At 32.1% G+C, this 25,625-nt stretch overlaps 4 protein-coding genes and 1 pseudogene across 4 annotated transcripts; all 5 read right to left on the reverse strand.

Moving 5' to 3' along the window:
* Positions 1 to 320: 320 nt before the first annotated feature.
* LOC8268640 (ethylene-responsive transcription factor CRF6) lies at positions 321 to 2,307 on the reverse strand. Its single transcript, XM_048370481.1, has one exon. It carries the CDS (start codon positions 1,540 to 1,542, stop codon positions 595 to 597), a length of 948 nt encoding a protein of 315 aa, XP_048226438.1. The 5' UTR covers positions 1,543 to 2,307; the 3' UTR covers positions 321 to 594.
* A 1,546-nt stretch (positions 2,308 to 3,853) lies between these two features.
* On the reverse strand, positions 3,854 to 7,504 carry LOC8268639 (ubiquitin-conjugating enzyme E2 28). The gene is made up of 4 exons (XM_002532607.4): positions 7,260 to 7,504; positions 6,026 to 6,153; positions 4,952 to 5,056; positions 3,854 to 4,239 (listed from the first exon to the last, which is right to left on the reverse strand). Exons 1-4 carry the CDS (start codon positions 7,327 to 7,329, stop codon positions 4,096 to 4,098), a joined length of 447 nt encoding a protein of 148 aa, XP_002532653.1. The 5' UTR covers positions 7,330 to 7,504; the 3' UTR covers positions 3,854 to 4,095.
* A 4,774-nt stretch (positions 7,505 to 12,278) lies between these two features.
* LOC8268637 (aluminum-activated malate transporter 9) lies at positions 12,279 to 16,858 on the reverse strand. The gene is made up of 6 exons (XM_002532605.4): positions 16,260 to 16,858; positions 15,264 to 15,401; positions 14,893 to 15,162; positions 14,631 to 14,767; positions 14,392 to 14,538; positions 12,279 to 13,555 (listed from the first exon to the last, which is right to left on the reverse strand). Exons 1-6 carry the CDS (start codon positions 16,630 to 16,632, stop codon positions 12,866 to 12,868), a joined length of 1,755 nt encoding a protein of 584 aa, XP_002532651.1. The 5' UTR covers positions 16,633 to 16,858; the 3' UTR covers positions 12,279 to 12,865.
* Positions 16,859 to 20,452: 3,594 nt separating this feature from the next.
* On the reverse strand, positions 20,453 to 21,650 carry LOC112536828 (annotated as a pseudogene).
* Positions 21,651 to 23,165: 1,515 nt separating this feature from the next.
* LOC8268635 lies at positions 23,166 to 24,212 on the reverse strand. Its single transcript, XM_002532603.4, has 3 exons — positions 23,934 to 24,212; positions 23,699 to 23,780; positions 23,166 to 23,611 (listed from the first exon to the last, which is right to left on the reverse strand). The coding sequence occupies exons 1-3, from the start codon at positions 24,060 to 24,062 to the stop codon at positions 23,463 to 23,465; spliced, it is 360 nt and encodes a 119-aa protein (XP_002532649.1). The 5' UTR covers positions 24,063 to 24,212; the 3' UTR covers positions 23,166 to 23,462.
* Positions 24,213 to 25,625: the final 1,413 nt, after the last annotated feature.

Here is a 25,625-nt window from a genome sequence, read left to right on the forward strand (position 1 = left end):
GTGAGGTACATGGGTATTGTGGGTTTGGGCTCCTCAAATTGAAATATAGAAAAGAACGGTTAACAATAACACAGGCAAGAGCGTATGGCCAAGAAGTGCACAAGGTGGACAACCGTTGAACATGGAAATTCACTTTACCCACTTGGTACTTGGCCGGCACCCTTTGTTCAGTCCCCGCGCGCCAATGGCAATGCCACTGTGCTAGTATATGTATGCATTACCAAATTTTGATAAACAAAAAGGTATAAAAGAAAGAATTCTTAATAATATTTAAGGCCATACACAAAATCAATTTCTGCTAGAAAAATACACTGCAAAACTTATAAACAGTAAAGAACATTGAACAAGGTCGGTTTTTTAAACATAATATATTTGCACTGCAATATAAATTATAATCATGATAATAATATTTGCACTCTCTTAAAAACTAGACACTAAAAAACAAAACTAGAAACTAAAAGCAAGCAAAAGTATCCAAAACTCCACTCGGAATTTACCCAGCAAAACCATTTCATACCCAAAATGTGCAAGCTTTTTGTTTTTGCTTTTTTTTTTTTCTCTCTGTTTGTTTTTCTTTGGTCCAAAACCCTCTCATCAGAAGTACTTATCCCATAAACAAGATCCAAGATCTTCATCTTCATCTAAGTGGAAAGAAATATCAGCAAGATAATCATCTTTTAAAAGAGTATCTGGTATACTGCATTCATCAAAAAATATAGGACTATGATTATCTAAATCAAGAAACTCTTCAAAACAAGAGCCATAATCATCTGAATCTTCAACTTTAACCTCTTGAACAATGGGTTCCCACGCCTTCTGTTCAGTTTTTTGATCTCTTCTTCCATCACTCTCCTTCGTTTCTTGAACTGAGTCTTGTTGCTGTTGGTGGTGTGGGTCATTTCCAGATTCTTCAGGATATTGAAATCTAAGAACAGATGTTGGAGAACTAAGAGTATGAGATTCCTTGCCAGAATCATACCCAGAAACAGCAACAACATCAACATCAACATCTGGAGGTGGGGTTGGAGTTCTAACCGGTGGTTTAGTAAAATTGGTGAGAGCGTCGGGTCCTTTAATTTGAAGAGCAGCTTTATCATAAACCATAGCAGCCTCCTCTGCTGTGTCAAATGTCCCTAACCATATCCTTGTTCTCCGAACCGGGTCCCTAATTTCCGCCGCAAATCTTCCCCATGGCCTTTGTCTAACACCGCGGTACCTTTTCCCTTCTGGGTAATATTGTTCGTCTCTTGTGATTTTTCTTCTCGATTGTTGTTTGTTATTTCTTGATTTTGCATCCGCTTTTCCGCTTGCATATTCCACACAATCTTCAAGTTTTATCTCGTTAATATGTTTCTTCACTCTTTGATGATGATGATTAAGAGACTGCTGCTGCTCATTTTCGTCGCTTGATGAGTCTGTTGCATCACCGTCTGTAACTGATATCCGAACGATTCTTGTTCCTTTAGAGTCATTTGCTCTAACGAGCTTATTAGTTACCGTTTTGTACTCTGTATATTTCACTGAAAGGGGTTTCACCTCCATCTCTCTACTTCTACAAGAATGAGAAATGATGGGTCTGTCTTTGAGTAAATAGCATTAAAGATGGGTAAAAGCCAAAAAAGATAACGTTAAAAAACAGACCAACAACAAAAAAAAAAAAAAAGAACCGATTTTGAAACTAAAATCGAAGACCCAAATGAAAATACCGGAAAAAACCCCAAAGAAGAAATGAGTGTGGAGCAAGCTTGTTGAGATAAGAGAGAATAGAGGAGAGATACAAGGAGCTTTCAGTTGCAGAAGAGTCAAAAGGCAAGAATTGCTGTTTTATAGGAGAATTGACTTTGTTTTTTTCTTTAAAAAACAAATATGAAAAAGATTTGTTTTTATTATTCTTTTTTTATCATTATCATCTATGTTACTTTCAAAATTCTAATTAATTTTCTTACTTAGAAACAGGAATGAGCTTTCAAATTTTACAAAATGGTTACAAAAAGAGATTCCTGTAAATTCAAACGACTCGCCGCATTCTCGATTAAGACACTTTATTACTAACACGTGGCAATATAGGGTTTTTTCTTTTTAATTTTTTTGAGTTCTCCGATTCACCCTTTGGTCCCTGACCAATTGTCTTCAACTCTCACGCCGCAGCGGCTTTCACCCTTGAGCTTAACAAGATAATCATGCCAGTTTGGTCTTGGTCGTCATCCTCTAATTACAGGCGGTAACAAAATGCATTCTAACGGCTCCGTAAACCTAACATTTCTCCTTCACAAACATATACATGTATATATATATACGTCACGTGTGAGGCAGACCGACCGCCTTCTGTTCTTGCAAATGTTGGTGATATCATTCGGTCACAGACATGTCAGTGGGGTTTTCTTGAGCAATGTAGTAGATTAAGGTGGACACATTTAACTTGGTAAGTACTTAAATTTGAGATTTTAGTATATTTTATTTAAGTTAATCCATTACTAAATTTGGCTTGCCCATCAAGCATTCATTTCATTTATTTATAGCAATTTTATTTAAAATTTGACCGTACAGATAACTACAACAGTGGAGATTTTCTTTCCTACAATATTTTGGGCTGTTAAATCCCACATGTGTTGACTACTCAATCTAATTACTATAAATAATAATAATAAAAAAGAAGTCAATAAGAAAGCGTGTTGCCATTTTAGATTCCAGCAATTTGAAAAGGGGGAACAAGTTGAGAATGTCTTATTCAAGGATACAGATTAAACATTATAGAAGATTCGGTCATCTATTTTTATATTAATAGTAGAATAGTAGCTATTTAAATTTAAAATGGGTCTTGATTATAATTTATTTGCGCCTTTTGTGGTTATATTATTATAAAATAATAATTTTATATGTAGGTAAGTAATCATATAGAGAAATGAAATAGATATTCATGAATACAATACAAGAGATGTGGAGTATAGAATTGATGGCTTGGGGATCAAGCATGGACAAAGACCTTGGTAGATGAAAACTTAGACACTTGAAAGTGGTAGGTGAGAAGGAAAACACTTCCTGTCAGTTGTTCATTTCCTTCACGTGACCTTTACTTATTTCTCTTTATAATATTTGGGCTTTCCTTTTCTTTCTTAAAAGAAAAAGATCTTTCTTGTTATAAATGCCATCTTCTTAAAATTAAAATGAAATAGTAATTTAAGAACCCTTTGATTATTATAAATAAATAAATTCCTAATGACGTTTTAGTAGAGATGGGAACTAAATAATTTGATGATGTTAGGCGGAAGACTTGACAAGTTTGTGTTGCTAATTTAGCTGCAAAAAGAAGAGATTTACAGAAGTATGCGTTTTAAGTGTAATTCATTCAATTTCCGGAATTAAAACCATAGTTGTTAATTGACTCATATAATTGAAGGCTGAACTCCTCTTGTGCAAAATAGTAAACCATCATAAATTAATCAGGGTTTGCCTGCAATTGTACGATCTACTTATCCTTATTACACATTCCACACAAGTCACAAATGCTGTTTTTTTAAGTTGGGACTTCTGAGAGTCGGAGGTAAAGACCTAAACAGTTGCTGTTGTGCTTTGAATTTCTAAGGAGTTCAAGCTAAAGCATAATAGTAACTCTACCACGAGACAAATAGTTGTAAAGCTAATGCGATACAAGCAGCTACACTTCAACTTTGATTAAACCAAACGTAAGAATAAATGGTTAGCAATGGATCATCCAACCGGGAGTGATGAATCTAAAGATCAACTGCTGTATCTATGATCTATCAAGAACTGCAAATAATTGCCCCCGACCAGCAATTTAAACAAGATCTGGAGAATTTTGCTTATAAAGTACTATGCCAGCAGGCAACCTACCTCACACTAATTTAAATCTTCATAATATTTAGAACAAATGGTGTACATAGAACAACAAATTACACATCTTTTACAGTTCAAGATCAAATTCCACGGCAACAACCAAGAACATGGTTCTGTCTTCATGGAAGTACTGTATAAATCTATTCTTCCATTGTCCATAATAGGATTAAAAACACAGATCCCACATCATTTATACATAACAATGATCAACTGACATCCTAAATCTCCATACCAGAATGATTAACCCATGGCATACTTCTGGGTCCAGCTCCGAGCTGTTGCCTCGTACTTGGCCCTGTCTGTCTTGTACATATGAGCAATTTCTGGCACGAGGGGGTCATCTGGGTTCGGGTCCGTCAAGAGGGAACATATGGAGAGTAACACCTGGAAAACACAAGACAATAACCCTTCCCACCTACTTAAAAAACAGCGATAGAAAAGACCTACGAGGGTAAAGAGAGACAGCAATTTACTGAATAAATAGCGAAGAGCTGATCCAAGAGAATCCCCATGGACATGGGAAATATAGTTATAATTCGGAGTCGAGGGTATCATTGTTTTTTTGGCAATAAACAGAATGGCTTGTTTAAGGTGCTACATCTCAATTAGTTAATCAAATGTAAAGCCACAGAGTGGATTACTGCAAGCTAAAGGCGTGAGTAGTTGCAGGTCAATAATACTGCTAACTGCTCATACCTGTCACATTTATCAGAAAGTTGATTGCACAATGAATAAGTGAGACCTACCTAATTCCCAAGCCATTACATATTTAGACAACAGATAAACAGAATGGCTTGTTTAAGGTGCTACATCTCAATTAGTTAATCAAATGTAAAGCCACAGACTGGATTACTGCAAGCTAAAGGCGTGAGTAGTTGCAGGTCAATAATACTGGCTAACTGCTCATACACTGTCACATTTACCAGAAAGTTGATTGCACAATGAATAAGTGAGACCTACCTAATTCCCAAGCCATTACATATTTAGACAGCAGATAATATTGCCAATCATAATCTCCAATTACCCGCCATTTACTTTATAAGAAATTCAAACCCAAATGGAATTAGACAGTAAGAATTTGCTAGGAGGTTAGAACCTTAGATATTGTCAGGGCAGGGCTCCACTGCTCCTTTAGAATGTCAAGGCAAATGCTGCCATTACTGTTGATATTAGGGTGAAAAACCTTTGTCCTGAATGCAACCTGAAGAAACAAATAGATTAGCCAACTTCTGTCTATGTAAAGACATCAAATACATAGTATAGAGATAATTGGAATTTCAGAGCAAAGAGATTTAGCAGTCACAAGATTAACAACTCCACAGTATACAATGATTCCTCTGATGGAGCTATACAGTGGACAGCCTTAACTTTTCTTCTGTCAGGAAATCTTAATGCCATATTCTTTAAGACACATGCGTGCTCTCACACACACACACACATAGAGAGAGAGAGAGAGAGAGGCACCTAATGAAATATGCCCCAATTTACACGTATCTGACAGCAGTATTTCAAAAGCATCAATGTGTCGAATAGGAAAATTCTAAAGGAAAAGTTCAATGTCAAACCCATTAGATATGTTTGAGGTTTCAATCCGAATCGTTTTGGATTAGGTAATAATGCTAGCAAGGATCTTGCTGAGGACACAACGCCAAGGCTTCTCTCAAAACATTGTTCAAAACAAACCAACCACATTATTCACTGCCCAAACACAACACAAAGGTTTTATTTCATTTTCATCATTTGGTTTCTGTCGTTTACTAGTTTATTTTTTTATCACTTTGACAAAATTCCATGAGCATGGCAATATTCTGTATGGATCCAAGAGGGGCATCGTGGATTTTTTCCATTTTTGGTTCTGATTTCTGGTTTATGCTAGTAAGCTCTAGCACTCATTTCTCTCTCAGGTTGAACATACTTCACTCGGTTATAAGTTAAAACTGTACTACACAAAAGTAAGTTTGTTCCACTGTTTCACTAAGCACAGGGTTGACTTGCAGAAGCTTTTCCAGGGAAAAAGAAAACTACAAGCTGGGCCATTTTCCACAAGCTTTTCACAGGAGGTTGGATGTGAATACTTTAAGCCATTTTCAAGAAAAAACAAAGCCATTAATAAAGCAACCATACGTCTACCGCAAGGAATACGAAAGAAAATAAAGACTTGATGGCACACCTTTGGTGGCTTAAATGGATAATCTGGAGGAAAATGAATAGTAACAAGGAACACACCCCCAGCATAAGGACTGTCAGGGGGACCCATTATTGTGGCTTGCCAGTGAAACATGTCCTCAGCTACAGGTCCTATCAAAATAAACGACCAAGTACTTATCAAGGAATGAAGTAACATTTGAATGTAAATAAAAATAAATGCACCTCCTCATACACCAGGTTATTCCTTTCATTTCTAGCAGAAAGATAAACAGAAACACGGAGATGACTTCCTGAATCAATACTTAACACTGATTACTAACAATGCAGACCAGATTCTGTCCAGATATAATCCAACCAGCGAGACAATTGCTTTGAGACTTGCTAATTTTTCACTCAAGAAAAGTATTCAATTAGTTAACAGAATAGGATGAGCCTCTCAGTTGGCAATAAGACAGCCTGAAACTAAAAGTCCTTGGTAGAAGTCTTGGCAAAAGTGTTCCTATAATCCATGGATACTTGATGATAAGGATTTAAATCCACCATCTCTAGACACAAATGCTTCTAAACGAACAGCAGTCAGGGCAATAAAAATATGGATTATTATTACAACAACTAAAGTACTCGTCATATTTCAATTGCGCTTATATTCATCACTGTAGGAATTGGGTTCAAGCTTTCCCCAGCCCCTTATTTCCTATAAAATCAACAGTAACAGACCACTATGGCTGATGATGACAGCATGCTTAACAAAAACTTGAAAGAAAAATACTAAAAGTGACAACAGGAAAAATGTAAGAAACGAGAAGACTAAGAAATACATTATTATAAGAACAAACTCTATCAATCAGTAATTATTAATAAAGATGGTAAGAAAATCAACACTTGCAGAAAGTAGTTTTCTGGTTTCAGGAAAAAAATAATAATCTAAAAATAATTGGACGCACATTAATCTTGTAAGACCTAGCACACAAGACGAAATTTACCTTGCTAACGTTGTGAGTTCCAACAAACAGCACACAATTATATGAGACTACTAAAGCATAGTGCAGAAAGGGAAAGCCTCCGTAACCTATTTAACACTGGATGAAGTGAATCATAATACGACACGAGCGACGAGGACCACAAAATCAGTTGATAATAGCATATAACTCTTCGAGTTTCAGAGATCGAGGATGATGAGTAACTTATAGCAGCAGAAACAGGTGTATAAAAATTCATAGATTAAGGTGTATTAAAGAGAAAAAAGAAAAACAGACCAGCACTGCAAGAGGTAGGAGGATCCTTCTGGAGATCCTTGAGCTCCTTCAAGATCCGTTTGGAAGCCATGGATATGGACGGATGGACAAACCCTCGAGAATCGCCTCCTGATTGAGAGAGAGAGAGAACAAAGAAAGTATTTTAATTGAGGAAACGTACAGAGAGCTGAGCGTCGTCCATAGACAAGTTCAAAGCATTTATTTATTTATTTTCTAAATTTCTTGTTTGGGTCCACCTTTTAACCTCCACATTTCACTTCTCCTAATTATTAAGTTCAAATAATCTCAGTTAATTAGATTAATTAAATAGGTTATTTTTAAAAAGGGGGTCCGGCACCGGGAATCTGGTTCTATCTGGGCGCCTGAGAGGGTCTTGGGAGTGGGCCACCTACGATTATGACGAAGATGATAAAAGATTTTGACGATATTAATGCTGTTATTGTAAATGAACGGCTGTGGTTGCTTTCTTCTTCTACCTGTGATTTGACCTCCTGTTACTGTACAGCCCACTCACTCTTAAACCGACTCTTTTTTTCTTTTCTTTTTTCTAAATTTAAATTAGGAAATAGATCCTCTAAACGAAAAATTTATAGTTTCTCAAAATTTAAACTTTGAATATGTGGGTTTAAGTTTGGTGGTAACAGTTGTTTGTCTGGATTAAGAGAAAATAAATTAATCTTTTTATATTTAGAAAAGGAAAAGAATAAGGAAGAAAAGTAACTATTATTGTTCATTCTATAAATTCTTTTTATTTTAGAAGGAAATAAACAAAAGATAAAAAGAAGAGAAACGAAAATAATAAGACTTATTTTTTCTTTTTAATTTTTTTACCATTAAGAAATTTCAACATATAAATACTTTTTACTTTCATATTTTTCTTTCAATTCGCCTAAATTAGAGAGAAATAATATTGACCTAAGAAATAGAAGAGAAAATACTCGATTCTCTTCTGTTCATGTCTTTCCTTTCAACTAAACAAAAGCGAATTAAGTGTCCATTTTTTATTTTTCCTCCCCCTCCCTTCTGTTCTTTCACTTTTTCTCCAAACAAACACTGTTTGAAAGCAAGTGAGAGTGAGGATGGAAAAAAGATGGGACAAAGAGTCAATATCCCCTTCAACTTGTGTCAAGGGGACAAATAAATCCTTTTTTTTTTTTCTAACAATTAAACTCCTACTTTTATTTAAGGACTAAATCACTTCAAATCTTAACTAAGTCAAACAATACATTCTTGAAATAAAGAGTGAATGTTTTTCAATAAACAATAAAGAAAGAAAATAAAATTTTAACAAATAGAAATTAAATGACAAGAAAACAAGAAAAATTTAAATCAAACCCTATCGATTTTTTTCTTCACAAAATCAAATTGATCCTCTGTTCATGGCCTTTTATGGGAGAGATGATGCTGGCAACATTGAGTGCAATGACTTACAATTAAGGGTATTCAACCAAACCGATAATTCTAAAAATTCAAAAAAAATTGATAAAAGTAAAAAATAATTCGTTGGATTCAAACTATCTTGGATTATGATGCACTGTTAGTGCTCAAGGAGCCAAATAATCAACCAAGCCAATGAGATTAAATTTCAAGCCCAAATGATCTATTAATCATCAAGGGAAGCCTAATTACAAGAGCTAGAGTTGGAAGAATGAAGGAGATCTTAAGTAAGCTTATTCAAGGATTTTGGACCAACCCAATTAAACCGCATGAAAAATTAGAATTAATCAAACCCAATTGTGGTATTCATTTAATTTAGCATGTTGGACTTTGATTAATATATTTTGAGCCGAGGAGGCGCCATTTCAAAGAGGAAAAAAAATAAAGAGAACTCAAAAAGAAAACTTGAGAAAGACACCTAAGAGGAAACACTCACTTAGGCGTTGTTTTCAAAGAGGAAACCAATGAGGGAATATGTTTTTCAAAGAGGAAATTAAAAAGGCCACCCACTCCTTTTTAGATGATTAGAAATATCTCTTTGATTTTCTAAGTCAATTATATTATTCTATTGTTATTTAGAAAATTTTCTAATTAGCCTTTTATTTAGTTATTTTTTATCTTGTTTAATTCTTTTTGTGAACGAGACCGAATGTTTTAAGATTAATGAATATTTTTATTTTGACTTCATTGCGAGAATTTAATTCTAGATTCTTATAAAAACTTATAAACTTATCAAGACTTGTCTTGTGACGTGTTTTTGATACTTATCACTTACATTTTTCCTTAATCTTGAGTGTGGCGTCCAAAATTTTTCTATACAAAAATTACAATTTTAATAAAGTATTGGATCAAGGTCTTTATTTATGAATTTGACTTTAGACGTTCTTGGTAATCATTCCGGAGTATGACTCTTGCAAATGCTTATAAGAATTACATCAGGTTGGAGATGGTTTGTAAATGTCTAAAATCGAGTAAAAGTAGGTTGAGTTCCATTTTAAGCTTAAAAGTTATAGCAAAATCCGACCCAACCCAATATAAAGCTAAAAGTTAAAATTTATATATAATATATTATTTATATAAAATTACGTTATTTTAATATTATATATATAGTTTCTTTTATAATTCTAAAACCTCTTACAATATTTTTTTTTATTTTACCAATTTTTCTCAAAAACCCTTAGAATTGTTGTTTAGTTTTACTTTTTCTTATTAAAAAGTAATATTGAATTTTAAATTTTACTTATTTAACTATATTTATTCATTTAATCTATCTATATAGTTAGGTGCAATTTTATTTGTTACTTTTCTTGTTAAGAACTTTTAATTTTTATACAAACTTTTATTTTAATTTTTGAATTAGATTTTTAAAACCAAACCCAATTAAGATCGATGAACCTGAATTAATTGGTTTTTGAATTTTACATATTGAATTTAGTTTTAAATAAGTACAACCCAACTAATATGGTTTAGATTAGCATATAGCTTTTAAACCGATGAACCCAACGCACAAATACTACTACCTACAAAGCTCTTATAATAGTAGTGGTAGAAGCTTATAATGTAAAAGATGATTCTTTTTTGTTTCTAATTTATAAAACTATTTAATTAATTTAAAATAAATAATTTAATTCCATTTTAATTTGTATTTAAAAAGTAAGCTAGACCCGAGTTTTAAATTACAAAATGAAATTATCTAGTCCTTAAATAGAAGCTGTGGGTCTAATTGTTAGAAAAAAGAAAATTGGATCTCATTTATTATTAACTATTGTTTACAAACATCACATGATATGTATGTGGCTGAGACTTGTGATCCAACACAGACCAATTCGCAATACATTACATAATTAATCCATTTTTCTCTACGTTATACATGGATAAGAATAATCTAAAGAGAAGGGAAGGGAATAAATAAAAAAATTAGTTTTAATTATGTTTGGCTAATTAAATTTTTTAGAATAGAAATTGAAATTGATCATGCTCCAATTTGAAATATAAAAATTTCAATTTTGAAAGAAATTAAAATTTAATTAATTATCATTTTTATCTCTATTATTGTAATAAAACAATTTAAAATTAGTTCATTCTCCTCCCTTCCCTTGAATGATTATCTTCACAGTAGGTTAAAAAATTTCTTTTCTTCCCCTAAAATACCTTCCCCTCCCCTCCCCTCTCCTTTCCCATGCATATGAACAGTGTAATTGCTAAGTTAGCAGCCCATTAACCTCGAGTGATGACTAGGTTCCTTTCCCTTTCATTGAGAGCAAGGCCTTACAAAGCTCATACTACTCATCAAAACAAAGTTTGCACATGCTAGAAGCAAGGGCAAGGTGTGACAGGAAAAAAAATGTTCAGAGGAATGAAGGTGCTGACCTTCTCTTACATTAGCTGTAATTGAATTGATATGATGACAAAGCAGTTAATTCTTATGGCAAATGAATTGCAATATGCTTCCTTGTAATGGTAATCTAGCTCATAGAGGTATGCGTCTTGACTCTTCTTGTGCTGGATGTAGCAATGGATCAGAATCTCAGTTTCATGCTTTGCTTGAGTGTCCTGCCAGCCGTGCAGTTTGGCTTATCTCTCCTCTTGGTTTACGTACTGACAACTCTTCTTTGATTGATATTATGAGCTGGATGAATTTTTTTGCGAGTCATAATAATTCTGACAGGTTAGAGTTGTTTGCAATGTTACAGTGGGCAAGTTGGAATTTGCAAAACGAAGTCTTGTTTTATCAGGGGATTGAAGATCCAGAGTGGCCTGGTAGAAGTGTGTTGAAGTAAAGATGATATCCTATCAGTCGATGGTGGTGCCAGTGCTGAATCGAATCACAACAGTAAATGGTTCGCTCCTACAGATGATGGCATTTTTAAACTGAACACTGATGCAGCAATTTCTGTGGAGCAAGGCCTGGTTGGCGTTGGAGCAGTTGTGCGTGATCACAGAGGGAAAGCCTTGATAACATTCCCAAAACGTCTGCAGATGTCCTGTTCTCCTGAATGTGCAGAGCCTAAAGCATTCTTTGAAGCCCCATATTCGTTTCTGCAGACTCAAGAGTGGCATCAGATTATTGTTGAGAGTGATTCTAAGGATGTGATTTCTCATCTGCGTCAGAGGGCTCAAAGTGGTCATCATCTTCATCAAACATTGGAAGACATCTATTGGTGCTCTTCCAGTTTTAGTCCAATCTATTTCAGTTTTATCAAAGGAACTAGAAACCAAATGGCCCATTTTTTAGCCAAATTAGCTCTTTCCATTTCTGATGTTTTTGTTTCTTTTAATTCATTTCCTTTTGCTGTTGAATATTATACTGATGCGGATGAATCAGCTCTTGCTTAATGAAAGTTTTCTTTCTTATAAAAAGAAAAAAAAAACCACTACCTTCGGTGCAGTGAATTACTATAGAGTTTATAAAAGGAAAAAGATTGGGAGTAGATGTATGATTTTAAGATCTAAAGTCCATACGTTCGTGATTCATCATTTGTACTAATGTTCTCAGAGAGCTAGCAAGGAAGAAAGGGTTGACAGGATCAGAAGCCATGAGAAGACTCGAAAGAAATTAAGTTTGATGGAGAATCGAAGAAATTAAGTTTTTAAATTGGCCCTGGCCAATGATATTTTACTTTACACGATCTCGAATAGAAATTTGCTCCATGAGAAGAGTTATGGTGCACAGTTACAGGCTTAAATGTGCAGGAATGATAACTGTCTAAAACGTCTTGACAAAATTATAAGCAAGAGAGAATTACTGTATTGAATACATATTATGCCAAAATTTCTGCCCTAATATCCATTAGGGCCCAACATGTGCAGCATCTTTATCCAATGTGCATCGTCCATTGAGTCAGCCACATTCTCATTATGCAGTTGCACTAGAAATTCATGAACTGCCCAAAGCCAGCCACTGCCAATCCATATCAACTCCTCAATCAGAACAGACAATCAAACATCTTCAGTGATCATTCTGGCTTTCCCTTGGACAGCACCTGGAAATGATGGTGCATTTGTTTCTGTAACTTAACGTTATAAGTCAGATGCAAAACCTGAGTATTTATTATATATCAGAATTTAGACTATACAAATTCCATATCAGTGAGGCTGAACTCTGATCCTCGACTGATCCTTTTCAAGACTTTCTGCCCTTCAAGATCTTCATCCTATTGACACTTCCATTAATTCCAGAACTTCAGAGCTCTACGCAATCTACTCCAAAACCCAATAGGCATTGCCACTGGTAGCTCATCTGGTTCTTTAAAATTTGCTTTCTCGCTTAATTCTTCAAATGCGTCTACAATATTTTGCAGCCTTGCAACAAATTCAATCAAAAGTGATGTAAATGTAGCCAGACTCAATGCACTTGCACTTTCATATGTTTTTGATTCTTCCACCTGCGGCAGTGCTTCAGAAAATGAAGTCCGCGCAGGCCAGGAGATCTGTTTCTTGGACATGGCTTCAGAAGGAAGAACGGAAGGCAAGGTGGACTTCAAGTCGTTTGTAGGTATATGGCCATCCCAACTTTTTGGGATAGTCAATGATCTGAGATCTAGCACAGCTTCGCTACGGGATTTGTGTTGGAGTATTTTATTTATATCATCTTCCAAGCTAATAAAATCCTGGGGCTCTCCCATATCCTTTCCTGAATTTCCAATTTCCCAGCTTTCTGCATTGACAAGAAGGTATGATTTTCTGTCCACCTTGTTTTGCAACTCTTCTGCTGCTTCATGCACCTCATAAAGAATATCTCCTGAACCTAGTTTCTCCATCTTTCTCACTTTATTCCCTAGTTCACGCAACACTTTAGCCCCTTCAGCTCCAACCCTCTGCAGCTCCCGACGAAAGACTTGTCTTCTCTCTGCAGGAGCCTACACATTCAAACACAGGAAATTACATAATATATACAATGCAGACGTGTTAGGGAACATAAGCCTGTATTCCATATATATGCAGAGACACACAAGACTAAAAGCTTTTCCTTTTGATTTACTGAGGAATCATAACAATCACATTGGAAGCCACCTTCCTCATCCAAAAGCACACTGCTAGGATGTTATTGGCTTTGCTTCAGTTAGAAATGGAAAAGCATAAGCAACTATAATTCTACTACCAGTCATAATGCACCTTTCTGCTGCCTACATTTGATGAGGTTGTCCAGGTCTAATAAGAAGAAATAAAAGAAGAGTAGACTTCTTCACTAATTACTAACAAGAAGTAGGAACTACTTGTACAAAAGGAAACACTGAACTAGGAAGAAAAAAAGAACTAACAGTATCTACTTGATATACTGTAGAATTCCCCCTAGGAAAAACTTAGAAAGTTATATTATATCATCCAGTATTAAAGCACCAAAGTCTTTACTTCTTTAATCATGAAAATTTATTTGTTAGTAAGCAGAAGGGAAAAAGAAAGAAGCTGACTTCAGCTAACATGCTTTCAGTATTTCAATGAACCTTTGTCATCGTTACGACATTATGAGCAAACAATATAATAGATCTGGTAACTACATCTAATACTAAATATAATGAAATATATTCTGATATGATTAGAGTTTATATATACAAGTGTGTATCCACATATATAGGCACGCTGAAAACTAACATATAAAATAACTGATATCATAATTCAGAAATAACTTAATTAATAGTCCTACTTCTACGATCAATGCTTTTGTAATTAACTTGGAGATGGAAGACTTGCCTACCTGTATCTCTGATAGTATACACCCGTGAAGTGCCATGATCATGAATGCACAATGCCTTAGTGCACCACTTACTTTGACATAGTTCTTCCATGGGTATCCAAATGACTTATAAGGACCATGAGGTGGCTCCCAAATAGCAAATCCCATCTTTGCAAATAAAATTTAAGAATAGAGAATTAAGAAAAAGTGAAAGAAACTCAAATCCTTTATGCATTCAGTTGTATTTCAATCAAGAATACCAGTGTATCCTCTTGGCTTGTAGACTCTACAGCTGCTCTATAGCCACGATAAAGTGGGTCATCAGAAGCTTGGTAAGTAAGAATTTTAGAAGGGATTCTTTCATATTCAACACAATTCAGGTAGCCATTGACACAACCTAGATATGATCTCAAACAAGTTAGTTAAATTCGAAGACCAGGCCTTCTGAAAGGAGCTCCAAAAAATGTCAAATTATTCAATTTATAATAATATAATAAGGAAAAGACAATATAGCAAATTAACCTTCCAAAGAAGTTGCCACGCTCATGAAATTTTTTACCACCAAGTTGTGCAAATCCTCGCCAGCCCAGATGGGATAAATGAGTATATTTACTGCCAAAGAAACACCAGCACCAAGTGCAATAAGCACAAATCGTGTGACAGCTGTATGAATAAATTCCCTGGTCCTATAGCCAGATACCATGACCATACAATACGTCAACAAGAAAACTCGGAACCCATATTCATAGGGCTTCATTGTCGGATAGAGTTTTGCATAAGATGCACAAAAACCTGAGAACCACAGATCAAATAGAAAAAGGCAAGACTTAGAACAGTTAATGTGGCACTGAGATGGTGCATGCTGATTTGAAATAATGAATGTGAAACCGCACCTATGGAGAAAATACTAATAACAATAAAAATTTCTTCCCATTCCCCAGCTAATTTACCCAACTCTGCCATTCCCAGAGCAAGACCTCCTGCTGATAATGTTCCAAGCCCACGATTAAATCCTTTGCTAAGAGTTGCTCCTGAAAAATAGATCAGCAAACTTGAGCAAAAGGAAATAAGACAAATCCCTCTGCTTATGTGGGAGAATGAAACATAAGACTATCATGCCTGCTTTAGAAGCTACACTCAAGAACATGAGAAATTAATATATAAAGCTAAGATGAGACAATTAGCGACTGTCACTAGGTCATTAGTACAAACTTGAATGGCACATACTAGAATTGAGAAGATGAGAACTTTACTGAGACTGCAAATTACTCTGATAGCTGAAACGAGAAAAAAACTTGGAAACTTTATTGCACATTAACAATCCTTCCTGTTACACAAACAATTCTTCTACAAATCATCGTCATCACTCTTATGTGTTTCATTCCAATTACACTCGCAACTTGCCAACTTGATAAAAATTATGCAGTGTGAATTCCACCTAATGCTCAGCATCTTCTAGCGTCATTATATGCTAATAAATTCATGTATCTTTGTATAACATTAATCTGATTCTTAAACAGAGGACATCTTGGATACACAAGTGCACATGCTTATACAAATACATTATGCAGAAATCCATGAATACAATATAAACCATTAAATAGAGAATAGTAATTAATAACGACAGAAAGCAAATTTGACCAATTATATTATAAACTCAGGCATGACTAAACAAGAATACACATATTTTGTCCTTTTCATTTGGCCAAGGAATGGATGTCAAGTGTCATACGCTACCACTCTACAAGCTGAAGTACGCAATTGGATAACATTAGACAGGAACCACAGAGGAAGATAAAAACAACCCAGAAAAGATAACAATTCATACGCACGTAAAAAAAAATCCATAAATCCACAAATTCTAAAAGTAAAATAGGAAAAGAATTTACCTATACTGAATTCAAAGACAACAACAACAGTAAGAACAGCCCAAACAGAGTAGCGACTGAGGTCTTTACTCGACTCTTTCAAGAAAATCAGCAATGAAATAAGCATCAAAGCCAAACCCATTTTAGCAGAGAAAACAATCTTTCTCGGATCATTTCTACCCATCTCATATGCTTCAACGGCAACATCTTGCACCTGTCTAACAAATCCAATAATCTTATCGCAGATATAGCGATAACTGCAACAATTTCTTGATGGATACTGTTCATCTTCTATGTTAGGAAATCCTAGCTCCGAATACCCTTTTGTTGAAAGTAACAATCTTTCTCTTTTCTCTGCTAAAGTATAGCGAAAAGAACCCATCTTTACTGCCATGACTATTAGCTCTCTCCCAGTTTTTCTGTTCTTGTTCTTCTTCTTTTTTTGTTTTAGCAGAAAAAACAAGATGTTCTAAAAAAATTAAGAAAGAAAGGTGTTGTCTGAGTACTCTGGTAAATCTGAATCTGAAGAGAAAAGTATATATATTCTATTTTAAAAATAAAAATAAAACAATGCAATGAAATGGACAGTGGAGAGCAAAGATATTGGTAGTTGAGAACAGAAACGACGACGGATAAAGGCAGAATAGGGGGTTGTACGCAGTACTGGGTCGAGTTGGTTTGGATAAATACATAAACCAAAAGAATTTTAGAAATTAAAAACAATTTAACTGAAATTAGCACTGCAGGCTTAACCTCTATTGCAATTTGGGTTAGATTCTGAGTTTGACCATTATTCCTTATTTATAAATAAATAATAATATATGTATATATTGAAATTATATAAGTCAGCTTGACTAAATCAAATAATATTACTTTTCTTGTCTTTAATTACATCCTAAATTATTTTATAAAATTTAATTTGTAAATGTATTATTTTTATCAAGTAAACCAAAATAGAATATTCACATTAATTTATAAAACTTGATGATGAATTACATGCACATAAATCTTAGATTCAAGTTAACAATGGTATTTTAGAAAAATTAAAAAAACTTCTTTATCTTTATCTAGTTTTTGAAAAAATAAATATATAATTATTAAATTATCTAATTCGTTTTACTTTGAATTTTAAAAGTGTATGTGAATTAAATTAAATATAATATAATCATTTTCTGTAATTAAAAAGGAAAGATATGTTGTAATTTAAAATATTACTCTCAAATTAAGTGTATGAGTAATGGTGAGGAGATAAGCTAAAAATGGAAAGTGGTGAGGTGACAAGTGGTGGCCCACAAATCTAACGGCAGAGCAGTTGAGAATGTGAACCAATTGGAAGTTGAGGGTGATGTAGACACGTAATCTTATAACTTAGGAGATTTTAGTTTTAACACTTCCATTGATTGGGTGGTCCTCATGTAATGAAAAGGAGAAAAGGCATATTATTATTATTATTTTTGTGGAACAATTTATTATTATTATTATTATTGCTGCGTTATCACAGCTGTGAATCGAGAAGGCTGTTTTCGTTTCCTTGATTTATTTTGGTGCCTTTGTTCATCTCAATAATTGAGTTCAACCATAAATGATTCGGTACACCCACACATTATCTGCAAGGATGACTGATCGTAGAAATAGGTTAAATCTCTAAAAGAATAATACCAAAAAATAATATTAAGGAAAATGCACACACCATTAAATTTAATTAATTTTTTTTATTTTAAAATATGAAAAATTTTATATTGTAGTTTCCAAAATGGAATGATAAATTTAAATTAGTTTTTTATCCGCTCTATTATTATTATTAAAATTATAAAATTAAATTTATAAATATAATTTAATTAATTATTTAATATTTAATATTAATTTATAATAATTTTTTAAAAAATAGCAAATTAACTATTTTTACATATTTTAATTTTTAAAAATTTTATTCATATTATTGCATTAATAAAATATTTATTTATTAATACTATCTTTAAATTAATACTATAAATAAATTACTTTTAAAATATTTATTTATTAACTCTAATATTATATAAATTAATACCATCAATATATTGACATTACTATTTTTTTAAGATTAGAAATTATTGTATAATTAAAAATTAATTTAGCAATAAAAATAATATTTAAAATATTTTTATAATTATAATCATTTTCTAAATAGAAGATTAATTTTTTAGTTAATATAATATTAAAATATTATTAATACACTATTCTTTAGAATAATTATTATCTAATTAGAAAACTAATTAATTAGTTATATATTATTTTTTAGGATTAGAATAAGTGTTTAATTAAGAATGTAACTTATTAATCAATAAATTGATAGAAAAAACCATAAAATTATACAAGCTTGAATTCTATATGTCAAATATAGTACATATGTTAAAATAAAAATTTTAGATTTCAAAAATTAAGCGCATATAGATGGCTCTGAATGTGTCATGTTTTTCTAATTGTTCTTTCAAACTCAACTTTGAATTTATTGGATCTTTCAACTTTTACAAATTATTATTTCTAATTCTTTTAATTATAAACATTATATGCGCGTATTTTATGTCATTTAGAAAACAGATAAGTTCAAATAAAATAATAATATATTTAAAATATAAAATAATTAAATATTATAAAATAGAAAAATTAGTGAATTTTAATTCTTAAATAAAATTCATTGTCTTTTCATTGTCTCTTAAATATTTTATTGCTACGATTACTCGTGTAGGCATTCATATGAGCATAAAAATAAATTCTTGATAGTAAAAAAAGCTGAAGAATTATAACGGTTCATTTTAGTTTTTTGAAAATATATAATATATATTTTTATTTTATTTAATAAAATTTATATTCTAATGTACAATAAATAATATATTAAAATTAATGAAACATACTTTTCATAAAAGGTTAATCCAACATATTTTATTTTTATTTGTGAATAGTTTAAATATAATAACTCGTGAAGTTTATATGCTCAATTGAATTAAAATTGAATATAGAAAGCCAATTACAAAAATAAAATAAGTTTAAAAAACGTAATTATATATTTTACCTATAATAAATAATATTTTCAATAAATATTTAATTTTTATTACTATCTTTAATAATCCATAAAATTTGAGAGATTCAACTTAATTAAAGTTGACTTCAAAAATTAATTGTAAAAATAAAACAAATTTATAGAATGATTTATATATTTAAACCAAAATTTAAATAAAATATTAACATGTAAAATAAATAGTTAGTTTCTTCTATTGTTAATAAATGATTGGTAGATAATTTTAAAAATATTTTTAATTCAAATACTGACATGAAAAATTTGATCTATTGGATAATTTCTCTAAACTGTGGGCATTATATGTCAGCGCTGGCCATTCATACGAAATAAAATCGAACCATTTCGAATTTATGTTGGACCAAATTATTATAATTTTTAAAGGTTAAATTAGAACTATAGAAATGGTGAAAATTGATGGTGGTAGAGACTTTTTAATAGAGGATCAATTACCTCGGAATTAAATAAATCTAATTTTAATAAATAAGTTTATAATTTCTATTTAAAAGTCATATGTTTAAATTTAAAAAAAATATATATCAATATATCTATCATTTTCATTATTTAAATTAGTTTAATAAAATAAAATTTAAACAAATATTAAATTTTAATCTTCAAAATAAAATTTAAATTTAAATTTTTTAAATTATATATATTAAATTTTTTATATTTTATTAAAGAATCAAAATTAACAATTATTGTCTACATTTATTGTCATTGTCGACTTTGCCAAACTATCATTAATACTATTGTTATCAATTTCGTTAGTTTTAATCAAAATTTAAATATATTTAGTCTTTAAATAAATGTTATGAGTTCATTTGTTAAAATAGTTGAAATTAGATTTATTTGACTCTAAATTATAAGTTCACTAGGATATTTGATCCTACGTCGGAGACTTTTTGTCCTTATACTATTATATATAAATTTTAGTGGTATATATATATAACAACTGCAATTTATGCAACTTGCAACTAAGCACTGCCTTGTACGAAAAATCCAGTGAATAAATATTAATTTCCTATTTCTATTTCTTTTTCTACTAAATATATAAAATTGTAACCAGCTTTTTTGTAATTAAGATCAAACTGTAGGAAATTAAGATTATGAGATGAAATTGAAATTAGTTTACGAATTTCAATTGTAAATAAAGAGTCTGCACTGAAGAACCCAAACATACGTAGATTATAGATTAAAGAAGAAAAAAAATCACCTACGAATCCAATTTGATATGAAATTCAAGTACTTTACTTCTCATGTTACACAAGTCGGAAATCCGGCTATGGTTAATTAGATACAAGATTACAAGAACTTGGAGCACTGATCATTGTTGGTCCTTGCTGGTCTTGATGATTTTCGTTACTGCTAACAAATTCTTGAATCTCCAAAATCTCCACTCTTCGGTTAGTCTTGTTCCTGATCTTGATTGCCACATCCTGTGGAATGAATTTGCCAAAAACACTTACTCTGCTAAGCTTCTTCTCAATCAAATGTGTCTCCAGTTCTGAACAAATTAGAAAGAGGATATATATGTAAGAGTGTACGAGTATATATGAATGAAGGAGCTTCAGAAACTTCTAAAAACTGAGAAATATACCTTGCATTTCAATAAGGGCTCTCCTTACTTTTCTGTGACAACCATTGCAGTCAATGTTGATCCTCATCACCATGCAGAAGAACTGCATATATATATATATATAGCAACGCTTGTAAGGATGCCGATCGTTTGCAGGAGGTTAGGCGTTCAAATCTTAGTATTCGTTTCGCCTTCAAAATTTCTGACGTGAAGAAAGAAATATAAGAAAAAGTCTAAAGACGTAGACTAGAAGTAAAAGAAAAAAAAAAAAACTTCATTGAAATATTTCAAGCTTGGAGAAGTACAGCTTTTGGAATCAAGAAATGGTAGAACATGACTATAAAAAAGTTGATTTTTGGTTAAAAAGGGAGTGAATTGAGATTTGGAGAATAAACAAGAAGAAGAATCATGAGATAGCTATATGTTTCTGTTGATAAATTTATGTTTGTGGAATCTAATTATCAAGTAACTATTGACGGATAGGAAGACAAAGGCATTATGGGTAGCGTAGCTTGCTAATATTCCTGGCTTGTTTGACATTGTTTATGGCATGTGCAGCATCGGATTAATTAAGCATATGTAGCATCTCTTTTTCCTTGGTTTTTTCTATATTTCTTGCAAACAGAAAAGCACCCTCTTTTTGTTGTTAATATGCATGTGCTGAAAAGTTTTTAGTGGAAGGAAAAGGGAGAGATTGATATCCCAAAATCTCTACTCCTGTTTTCTTCTTTTTATACTAGATGCTTCTAGCAGTAGCTTAACCATTACTAGGAGTTAAACCCATCGTTTAAATTAACCACAAAATTTTGTTGGGTCAATAGCCTACCTAGGTGGTACCCTAACTAATAAAGTTTACATTAAAAGTGGGTGCCAAACTACAAAAAGAATTTCATTTTAATCACCAATCTTTAGATTTCATTTTGTGGAGAAATGATAATCCTGATTTTGTTAACATGGCATTGGAACATCGGTTTCTACCTTAACTATAAGGTTGTATCAGAAAGGATATCAAATGTAGAATTAAAAAGAATATTAGAGTGAAATAACTATCTCTGATTTTGTTAACATAATGTTTGAAGGTAAAATATTTTAAAAATACTTGACGTGTTAGACCGCGCAAATGCCACGTCATTTTAAATTTATTGATTAATTATTAGTTAGATGCAGATTACACTAATAAAAGAAATCCTGATATTTTATCTTAGAAAAAGCCTTTTACACCTGAAATCTCACTTGAAATAAATCCTGAAATTATTTTAGTCATAGAAAATAAATCCTGAAATTTGGATGGCATGTAATAAGAAGGAAAACTGCTAAGTTGATTTCGGTTATGGATAGAGTTGCTTTCTTTTTGTTGATCAGATTACAAATTATAACGCATTTGGTAGATCAGGTGGTAATATTAGGGTTTACTTTGTAAGTGAAACTCGCATATGATTAGGATCAACAAATTTAAATAATTAAGGAGGTGCTGAGGTGAATTTTAATGTGTTAATATCTTAAGAGAAATTTTTTGATAAACTGAGTCTACCACATCTTCCGTAGGCTAGATCAAATGTATGATAAATATAGCTTTATTTATTAATTATTGTATTTTTATTAATTGATTTATTTATTAGGTTGATCTATGATAAATATAGCTTTATTTATTAATTATTGTATTTTTATTAATTGATTTATTTATTAGTCTATCTAAGAATTTCTCATATTTCCAGATATTTTATGTCTGGATGTAAAACCGGCAAAATATAAATACTCATTTCTTTATAAAAGAAAAGTAAAAGGTTGATGCAAAAAATAATCTTTTTAGTTTGGTACCACCTTTGTTACAAACTATATAGTTTAATATTTTAAAATTCTCTATTTCCAAAGGAGATATCATAAAAGTGATCACTTCTTTATAGAAGTAACCCTAATTAAAGGTTGGCAACTGAATTTTTTTTTTAAATTTGGAATTTTCTATACAAATCCCATGGTTTGGTAACAGCGACACTAACCCACATTTTTTAAAAAATATTTTAAGCACTAAAACAAGATCAATCTGTTTTTAGCTAGAAAGGGATTCTTGGTCGGTACTTAATGCCACACTCCTATACATTAATCTAATCTCAAAATAATTCACTTCTTTTTCTTTTACCTTTTAGGTGGTATGATATGCAATCTGCATAACTCTTATATTAATCTCCTATTGGAACTTGAGATATATATCCCCAAGAAGGCTTTTAGTGCCTTGTAAAATGAGATTGATCAGGGAGCACCATACGGTACCATTGGGCCAATATTACTGATAAAAAAAAAATCAGAAGAATCTTACCAATTTCTTATTCTACTGACCACAGTGAACCTCCAAAGTAATCAATTACGTACATGTTCTAATTGCAAATATTTATAGTCTAGCCTGAGCACTTGAACCCTGATTACTAAAGTTGTTTCCTGTTCAGCAACTAGACTAATAGATATGAAAAAGAGTATTATATATATATTGTTGACAATGTAGTTCTATACTTAGTATCCATATGTAATATGCTCAAATGGGACAGAAACTGAAAAGCATGGTTGATCAGACAAACACAAAAATCATAACAAATGTAGACAATTAGACTTTTAAAGGAACCCCGGAGGGTCTGCCGGCAGCTGGATTAATGTCGGAGATTGCAGCAACTTTTGTTGAAGAAACTTTACCCGTAGTTTTACTAGTAACTATCACTTTCTTTTCTCGTACAAGCACCACCATTGACTCTATATCTGCAAACGAAAAAGAAAATATTCTCCAAATCATCCTTCTATCAGAAGGAAGCAACTTCTTACAAGACACGTATATATGTGTGTTACCATCAATACTTGAAATTGCATCAGTCATCCTCTTTTGGCATGTTGCACATCTTAAATCAGCTGCTAAAACGACTTCTTGAACCTACAATCCAGGAAATACCATGAACAAAAGCTTGCTACAAGCACCGTGCCATTGGCTATAGGTGAATACATTTGTTGTAAAGCAGGAAATTGCGGGTTAAGTTCCAAACACCAGAATAGCTAGAAGAAAGTGAGAGGGAGTACTCGTACAAACCTGAGACAATGTGGAGGAGTCATCACCATCATGAGAAGGCTGCAAGTTGAGTGGAGGAGGAAGCAGTAGTCTCTTACTGGGTTTGTAGAATTTGAGTCTAGCAAGCTCCTTCCTGGCCCAAGAAGCCATAAAAAAACGAAAAAAAGCAAGAATAACGCAGATAAGAAAGAGAGAAATAATTAGATGATGCAAACAATACAGTGTGTTGTAATAATAAGTACAATGATTGAGGCTCAAATGATGAAATAGATAGAAGTAGAGGCCATGTGGGGAAGAAATGTGAAGGGAAGGGAATTATTAAACGTGATAATGCCCTGATTGAGAAAACGTATCTCTAGGTTGTTGGGACAGTAAAGTGATGGTGATATGAGCATGTGACTGTGCAACTTACATTGGTGCAATAATATACAGGTTTAGTGCCAAGTTGATTTCATTTAATCAAATGGACACTTCCCCTTTCCTCCATTTCCTCCTACTATCTATGTGTTAAGGCCAAATGACGGATAGAAAATTTGAACTTAAAGTTTTTATAATCTTTATAAATGCAGATACTAACTGCTACTATGTAGTTATATTTATTATTTTAGTTTTATTAAAGAATGTTCATGCATATTATGATATTTACAAGGAACCATTAGATTACAAACACTAGTCAAGATCTTATGTGCATACTTCCCTATCACTTATTTAAAAGACGATTAAAATCAGCCCTACTTACATGACCACTAGGAAATTCCTTAGACCTAAACCTCCTTTACTAACACTATCAAAAAGGATTAATAATCAAATAATAGCAGACGAAGATGATCTTCATTCATGTCAAACATAACATATTTTTAAAAAAATCTCTATCTATTCTAAATATATAATTTTATTTACATATTATATCGACTCTAATAAAAAATATTGTCCATATATGACAATATTAAAATATGTATCGATTATTATTCATATTGTCTACCCATACACTAGTTGACTAAAATGGAGAAATGGATGGATGAAACCTAAGAAAATAACAGAAGGGACTAATTAATTATCAGTAATAAAAGTACGTACTCACTTACTGTTAATAGTAATACATCAATCAGCTCAGGCTTAGCTATCTTTTCAGTTGAAGAAAATTCCAGGGGCCTTCATATTTGATATCACTTAGGTGCTAAGGATTCATATTATGCCCCATGCAATTCTTTTGTTTTATTTTCAAAGCAAAGAAAAGCAAATGATATTATTTTTGTTTGGTCATATTTTGTTTTCATAAATAAATAAATAAAAGTGTTGGTTCAGAAAATGGATGCCTCTGTTGCTGACTGAGATAAGTCATGACTCATGACTCATGACCCTTGATTAATTTGTAAGTGAACGTAATTACGAACCATGTGGTGGTGATTATTCAGAAGGTAGAGAGGCCTTTCCAATTTTCAGTTGCAAAAAATAATTATAATTATAATTGTAGTGGCAGCTCTTTCCTCTCTTTTCTTGTTTATATAAGCTTCTGATTCGCACAGTTTTTCAGAATAAAAATTGTAATTTTTAATGATTTAAAAAAAAAAATAAGTTGAAATCTGTAGCAATTCCTAACAGTTGACTTGAAATTTGAAAGAAAAAAGAGCAACTGAAAACTTATTTAAAAAAGATGTACCAAACTGGGCCTTAATGATAGCTCCTATCTGATATTCATGGAAGGGAGTTTAG

This window comes from Ricinus communis, chromosome 1 (genome assembly GCF_019578655.1).
Source record: "Ricinus communis isolate WT05 ecotype wild-type chromosome 1, ASM1957865v1, whole genome shotgun sequence".
NCBI classification, from domain to species: domain Eukaryota; kingdom Viridiplantae; phylum Streptophyta; class Magnoliopsida; order Malpighiales; family Euphorbiaceae; genus Ricinus; species Ricinus communis.